General features: G+C 35.9%; 1 protein-coding gene across 1 annotated transcript; it reads right to left on the bottom strand.

Moving 5' to 3' along the window:
- On the bottom strand, positions 3,807-5,737 carry LOC109235856 (kirola-like). Its single transcript, XM_019402104.1, has 4 exons — positions 5,605-5,737; positions 4,553-4,635; positions 4,313-4,321; positions 3,807-4,054 (listed from the first exon to the last, which is right to left on the bottom strand). Exons 1-4 carry the CDS (start codon positions 5,703-5,705, stop codon positions 3,807-3,809), a joined length of 441 nt encoding a protein of 146 aa, XP_019257649.1. The 5' UTR covers positions 5,706-5,737.

Below are 7,844 nucleotides of genomic sequence, written 5' to 3' on the forward strand. Positions count from 1 at the left end.
ACTATGTGTTGCATTTCTTATTTGACTATCATTTATTTGCTTATCCGTTGCAGCATTTCCATAATTTATTTTCATTGGTTTACTGATTTTATACTACTTGATTTAAATTGCTGTAGTTATAGATTACAATGTGTCTATCTAGGATTTCTTACTCTCAGCCTTTATTTATGTTTATTACTCACTGGGTCGGAGCACTCACATTACTCTCTGCACCTTGCATGCAGATCCAGGTGCATCTGAGACTGTTGAGGACTTCCAGCTGGGCAGCACATATCCGGGAGCATCAAGGTAGCTGCCTGACGTCCGCAGCCCTGATCTTCCCTTTATCCATTTGCTTCATTCCGTACTTCTTTAGAACGATATGTAGTAGGTTGATACTCATGTATTAGAGGCTCAGACTTGTGACACCGGATTCTTCGGGCTATGTAGTAGTATTGTTATTTGGGATTCCGCATGTTTTAACTCTATTTCAGATTTCCAGTATTATGACTTAGTAATTTATCTGTGTTAATTAATCATGAACTGTATAGAAATGGTTAAGGTTGCTAAATTGGTCGGGCTTGCCTAGCAGTGTGTTGGGCACCATCACGAGCGGGGTTGGGGTCGTGACACTCCTAGTCTTACATCACAAGAATAATTCACAATCTTTCCTTATATCACCGCGGTAGCCTTGCATTTAGTTTTGAAAATTATTTTCAAGAAATAGCATCCCACATTTTAGCCACCTTATCACATCACATGACTTCTAGTAGTTCCCCTACTAGCCACACGTATCAAGCCCACCTTATCTCACCGCACACGTTTCAACCCTAAAACCTTATACCACCGCATGCGTATCAAAATCACAACGTATCACAAATCTCACCTCAAGTGCCCAATATCACAACTTGCCAAGAAATTAACAATAACATTGTTTTCACAATAATGAGCCCATGGCACAACCACAATGTACACAAAATTCTCAATAATAACAACCGAAAGTTAATAACTCAACAGAATAGTATTTTAATACTTATCACTTTGCCATAATGTGAATCACGACCTTTATAACTCAATGCCTCTTTCAACAACAAGATATTCCAAGAATATCAACTACAAGTAAAGAATTCAACAGTTGCATAATGAATATGGAATAAGGGAAAACAAGAACTTCAACTAAACATATAGAGAAATTAACAAGTAAGAGATAAGACAAGTAGATTATGTGAAAGTATACTAACATGTTAAGATAACTCAATTAAGGTATGAAAGGAATCTACATAGCTAAAACCGGTAAATTTTTATATTTAGCCCATATACACACTCGTCACCTCGCTCACAAGACTTCCACACACCACAATTATCACAAAAACAACACCAATCCTAAGGGGTAATTTTCTCACACAAAGTTAGGCAAGACACTTACCTCAAAACACACTAACACAATCCACTAGTAGGCCTTTTCCTTGATTATCTAATTTTGAACGGTTCTAATCTAGACAAAATAATTTCATACCATAAATATAAACTATAGGAAACTAATTCGAATAACAAAATTCGATCTTTGCAAAGAAATAAAAAGCCAACTCCAAAAGTCAACCCGGGCCCGCATCTCAGAACCTGACTAAAATTATAGAATTCGAGCACCCATTCGATAACGAGTCCAACCATACAAGAATTACTCAAATTCGACCTCAAATCGCCTTTCAAAACTCCAAAATTTAGTCTAAGAAGTTTTCACAATTTTTCTCCAAATTTCCAACTCAAAATCTCTAATTAGATGATAAAAATAATAATATATTCATGAAATATAGTCCAATCCGGGTTAGAATCACTTACCCCAACGATTTCCTTGAAAAACTCTTGGAAAATCGCCTCACACTAAGCTTTCTAGGTCAAAATTATGTAAAATGAGATATAACCCTCGTTTTGAAACTTAAATGTTGCTGCTCAGGTGCTCTTCTTCGCGAATGCGGCATGTGCCTCGCGTTCACAAAGCAAAAAATCTCAGCTGCCAAATTCCTCTTCGGCAACGCGAGATGCCCCACGCGAATGCGATGAACACTGAGCCCTGGTCCACGCGAACGCGACCCCTCAAACGTGAACATGGTGAACAACTCCTTATACCTTCGTGAATGCGTGTCCATCGTTGCGAACGCGTAGAAAAAACCTCACCTTCCTCCCAGATACCCTTCGCAAACGTGAGACCTCTCTCGCAAATGCGAAGAAGGAAACCATACATTAGAAAATTTAGTAGTCTCACAAAACCAAAAATGAAGCCGAACTTGATCCGAATCACACTCGAGGCTCCTGGGACCTCAACCAAACATACCAAAGAGTCCTAAAAATCATACGAACATGCTCCAAGTATTAAATCACATCAAACAATACTAGAAGCATGAATCCCGCATCAATTCTAGCCTATGGAACTTATGAACTTTCGAATTTCAAAGCTAATGCCGATTCATACCAAAACAACTCCGATTGACATCAAATTTTACACACAAGTCATAAATGACATGAAAGACCTATTCCAACTTTCGGAATCGGATTCCGACCCTGATATCAATAAAGTCAACTACCGATAAAACTTTCCAATCTTCCAAACCTTTAACTTTCTAACTTTCGCCAATTCACGCCGCAACGACCTGCGTACATCCAAATCAACATCCAGGCACGCTCCTAAGTATAAATTCACCATACAAAACTATTGGAACCATAAAAACTTTATTACAGAGTCATCTACACAAAGGTCAAACTACGGCCACCTTTTCAACTTAAACCTCCAATTAGGGACTATGTGTCCTATTTTACTCCAAAACTCACCCGAAACCAAAACCAAATACCTCCGCAAGTCACATAATCACAATATAACATAGAGGATGTAATAATAGGGGATCAGGTCTAAAATACTCAAAACGACTGACCGGGTCATTACATCGGTGCACCTGTGTATGAACTTCCAGCATATTATGTTGGAACTCCAACACACGGGAAAGTTCCATCATAACATACTGGAGATTGTAGTACCTGTGTATCAACTTTCCAACATATTATGCTAGAACTCCAGTATATTATGCTGGAAGTTCACATGTAAAAAATTCAAACTCCAGTATATTATGCTGGAATATTTTCCGGATTTTGAACAATATTTTCGCCCAGATATATCTTTACATGAAAAGAGGCTAAATTTTGATTACTTTTGAAATTGTGGCTATTGTTTAATTACCACTTGTAAATCTGTCTATTTTTGAATTTCCCCCAATAACCACAGGTATGAAGCCCAACGCCCAGACCTATCCTCTATTACACGAGTCACTTTAGTGTGCCTCAAAACATATTGGGGTGCGTTCCTTTTTTGAATCTTACGTGAACGCGAGATGTTTCGTGCATTAAGCTGCCCTTTACCTTAAAGTGCCTCAACGAACATACATTAATTGTCTACACAATCGTGAAACAATCGTTCTATTACGCTCATGTAATCTCTGTAAATATTTATCCCCATATATTGTCATTAGAGAAATCAAAAGAAAAAAGGAGCTAAAAAAGAATGAGAACATCACACTAATAAATAAATCTCGTAGTTATTATATGTAAAATATTAAACTTGAAAAAGTCATAATATCTTATATATCTTGACCATTGAAAATACATCTATAGAAAGAGATTGGTATACATAACTTCAAACACGACACTATTTGTTTCACACGCTAGCTAGAACAAGCCAAACATGCCATATATTCATCACACGTGCGCACACGCTATATATATATGTGTGTGTGTATGCATATATGTATGTATGTATATATAAAGAGAGAGAGTGTCTTTTATTTCTTGAGAAGGTGGCCTTCTACATCTTTGGTCACATCAAGGAGTAAACCCATGAAAACGAGGGGCTCAGGGGTGTCATCAATTTTCTTCCGGTACTCGAATGTCCATTTAGTCCACTGATCTTCACTGGATGTGATAATAGTGAAAGAATTATACAATTCTAATAAATCTCCTTCAATTACTTTCCAAGTGGGTGATTTCTTGTGAGGATCAAAGGCTTCAACCACTTCCTTACAAATCTTTTCTTTTCCATATATTATCATTAAAATACAAGAGATGTTACTCTTATTTCAATTTTTTTCGATTCCTCATAAAAGTTATAAACATTCACAAAATAATAGCTTCATCTTTTTTCGTTTAATTTCGCCAAAAGATGTTGAATTATTTTTAATATTTGGTTGGTGAGTGAAAGATATATTACAGAAAGCATATATTAAAGGTTGATAATAATAATAATAATAATAATAATAACAATTTATAGAATAGTTTAATTTGGTGAAACTTTTGAGTGCTAAAAGTTAATAATAACGTCTAAGGGTTATTTGAAGCAAGTAGAAGAGTTAAGATAGTTGTAATAAAGAAAATGACTTCCGCCTAAAGAAGTTGCTTTTCCTTTTCTGATGCAAATTGTTTTACTCGAAATACATTTATGATAACCAAATATCATCAATATCAAATACATCTAAATAGAGAAAATTGATGCAAGTAAATCATATTGAGAGAGCATGGAAATATGTGTTACCTTCGTTATATTTCCAGCTAATAATCGAACCAACCTTTACGATTTCACCTTCATGAATCTCAAAACGGTTGACCTTACTAGGGCTTATAAATCATTTACTCTCCCCAACTTTGTGTTAAAAATCAAACTCCCCCCTCAACTTTGAACAATAATCATTCTCCCCCCTTTATCCTACACAATACCTATTTTGCCCTTGAATTTTTAATTTCCTCCTCAATTCAATACTTTTTTATTATATGATATTTTTCTATGGTTTTAGCTATAACTTAAATTATGTAATACCTATAATAAATTGTAATTAGAGTTCATTAAAATTATAAGTAGAATGAGTAATTAGAGTCGATCAATTAAAATTATCTTATCTTTAAATATATATTTAAGCTATATTTTCTTAGCCACGGAGCTAGAAAATCATATAAGATGATTGAAAAATACCTTAATTTTTTTTAACTATTTTGGATTGAACTTGTGAGCTAAGATAACTTGGGGTATTTTTCAATCCTCTTATATGAAAAACTCGGATTGAACTTGTGAGCTAAGAAATTAATGGACTCTATTCTCTTAGCTCACAAATTTTAATTTCTTAGCTCACAAGTTCAATCTGAGCTTTTCATATAAGAGGATTGAAAAACACCCCAAGTTATGTTAGCTCACAAGTTCAATCCGAAATTAAAAAAAATTGGGGTCCCTCTTGTATGAATTTCTAGCTTCGTCGCTGAGAAAATATAACTTAAATATATATTTAATATGCATTACATTAAAATAACAATCATAAAGATAAGGTAATTTTAATTGACTCTGATTACTTATTCTACTTATAATTTTAATGAACTCTAATTATAATTTATACTAGATATTACATGATTTAAGTTATAGCTAAAATCATAAAAAAATATCATATAGTAAAAAAATATTAAATTGAGGAGGAAATTGAAAATTCAAAGCGCAAAAAAGGTATTGTGTAGGATAAAGGGGGGAGAATGATTATTGTTCAAAGTTGAGGGGGGAGTTTGATTTTTAACACAAAGTTGGGGAGGGTAAATGATTTTCACCCGTTGAATATATGATGAGTATTGGTGTGAAAAATATCATGAGCAGAGTCTCCTCCGCACTTCACCTCTGTTGAAGCAATCGACTTGCCTTTCACACCCATATTTTCTTCTCCTCAGAATAGCAATAAGTTGTGAAAATTAAGAAAGTGGTGAGAAAATGTTAAGAACTTGTACAATTTACAATTTATGAAATTTCAAATGTTGGACCCCCATTTCAGTTTCAAAGGAATGTTCAGGTTGAATTGATTACTACTAGTGATGGCAAAATGGTTAAAAGAAAGTTATCCACCCATATTATCCATTAAAAAATGGGCCAGCTAATGAACTATTTAAAAACGGGTTAAATATGGATAAACCATATTATTCACTTAGAAAATGGATAATCAATTGATAACTAATGAGTTTAACTTTTACATTTGTAAAGCTTCAAATTGGGGGTTTCTCAAGTTTGGGAGACTAGGAATTCTCCAAAAATAATCATATTCACTAAGTCATGGATAATATGGATGTCTATATCATCCGTCGGTTAACCTCCTATTTATCCGCATTAAATATGAATCAGATCGGATAATTTATTCGTTTTTTGCATTACTCATTTTTTACTCGCCCATGTCCGACGTTTGCCATCCCTAGTTACTACTAACTTCTGCTTTTTTTGTTGCTATTAATTTCTTCATCTTGTTGTCGTTAAGATGCTAATAAAAGAAAAACAGAAAACTGCTAAATGCTAATGTTGATGGTATCTACTAATAAGCTTTAAAGACCGACATCTTACTATTTGACTTTCTTGGCAAAATTTAAAAGCAAATATTTAATTATGACTTTCTTGGCCAATTTAAAAGCAGAGATTTAATTGTATGACTTTCTTGGCCAATTTAAAGTATCATATCTATTTGTTTAACTTTTTGTAACGACCCGGCCGGTCGTTTCATAATTACCGCTACGTTTCCCCTATTTTTTCTTCTTATTGTCCTGTTCGGCTGTATTATGTATTATCGGTTTGGTTGGATCGGGTTCGGAGAGGTTTTGGTAAGGTTTGAGACACTTAGTCTCTTTTGAGTAAGTTTAAGTTGGAAAAGTCAACTGAATAATGACTTATGTGATAAAGGTCTCGGATGTGAGTTCCGATGGTTCGGATAGCTTCGGAAGGTGATTTGGGACATAGGAGCATGATCAGAATGTGTTCTAGAGGTACGGAGTAGATTTAGGCTTGAATTGGCGAAATTAGAATATCGGCGTTTTCCAGTTGGTAGGTGAGATTTTAATATAGGGTTCGGAATAGATTTCCGGGAGTTGTAGTAGGTCCGTTGTGTCATTTGGGATATATGTGCAAAATTTCAAGTCATTCGGACGTGGTTTGATAGGCTTTTTGATCGGATGCAGAATTTGGGAGTTTTTGGAATTCTTAGGCTTGAATCCGATGCAAATTTGGTGTTTTGATGTTGTTTTGAGCGTTTTGAAGGTTGGAACAAGTTTGAATGATGTTATGGGATATGTTGGCGTGTTTGGTTAAGGTCCCAAGGGCCTCGGGTGAGTTTTGCGTGGTTGAACGGATCATTTCAAGTTGAAAAAGATTGCAGAAAATCTACTGTGAGTGTTGCAGACTTTTGGCCTTCGCGTTCACGAGTGGGCTCTCGCGTTCGCGAAGGGTTAAGATGAGAGGCTAGAGGTTTGGCCTTCGCGTTCGCGATTGAGGTCCCGCGTTCGCGAAGGGTTGGGGTCAGTGAGCTTCGCATTTGCGTGTGTGGGGTCGCGTTTGCGATGAGTGGAAAGGCTGAGGCTTCGCGTTCGCTTACGGGGTGTCGCGTTCGCGTACGGGTTGTCGCGTTCGTGATGAGGGAAAAGTGGTCAATGCCAGGTTGCTACGCGAATGCGAGGCGTTGACCGCGTTCGCGAAGAAGAGGTTTTAAGTGCTGGGAAGAATGTTTTAAAAGACGAATTCCGCGATTTTTAGCCTAAGTTCCACCATTTTTGGGTGATTTTAGAGCTTTTTGAAGAGGATTGAAGAGGGAATCAAGAGGGAACACTTGGAGATAAGATTTATGGACTCAATACTCAATTCTAATGTGTTTTCTACCTAATTAATCATGGAATTTATAGAACTTAAGCCTAAATATTGAAGAACTAGGGCTTGTAATTGGAGACTTAAAATTAGGGATTGAGGAGTCATTTATCGGATTCCGAGACGTGCGCCCGGGGGTTGGGTTTGGACAATTTCGGAATTTGTGTTGTAATTTGAT

Source organism: Nicotiana attenuata, chromosome 12, assembly GCF_001879085.1.
Source record: "Nicotiana attenuata strain UT chromosome 12, NIATTr2, whole genome shotgun sequence".
Classification (NCBI taxonomy): domain Eukaryota; kingdom Viridiplantae; phylum Streptophyta; class Magnoliopsida; order Solanales; family Solanaceae; genus Nicotiana; species Nicotiana attenuata.

Bases quoted from the DNA above. Each gene is read 5' to 3' on its own strand.
- LOC109235856 (XM_019402104.1), bottom strand. From the start codon at position 5,705: ATGGGTGTGAAAGGCAAGTCGATTGCTTCAACAGAGGTGAAGTGCGGA. The intron at 4,636-5,604 runs GTGAAAATCATT...ATGATTTATAAG, and splicing joins ACTCATCATATATTCAACGG to CCCTAGTAAGGTCAACCGTT.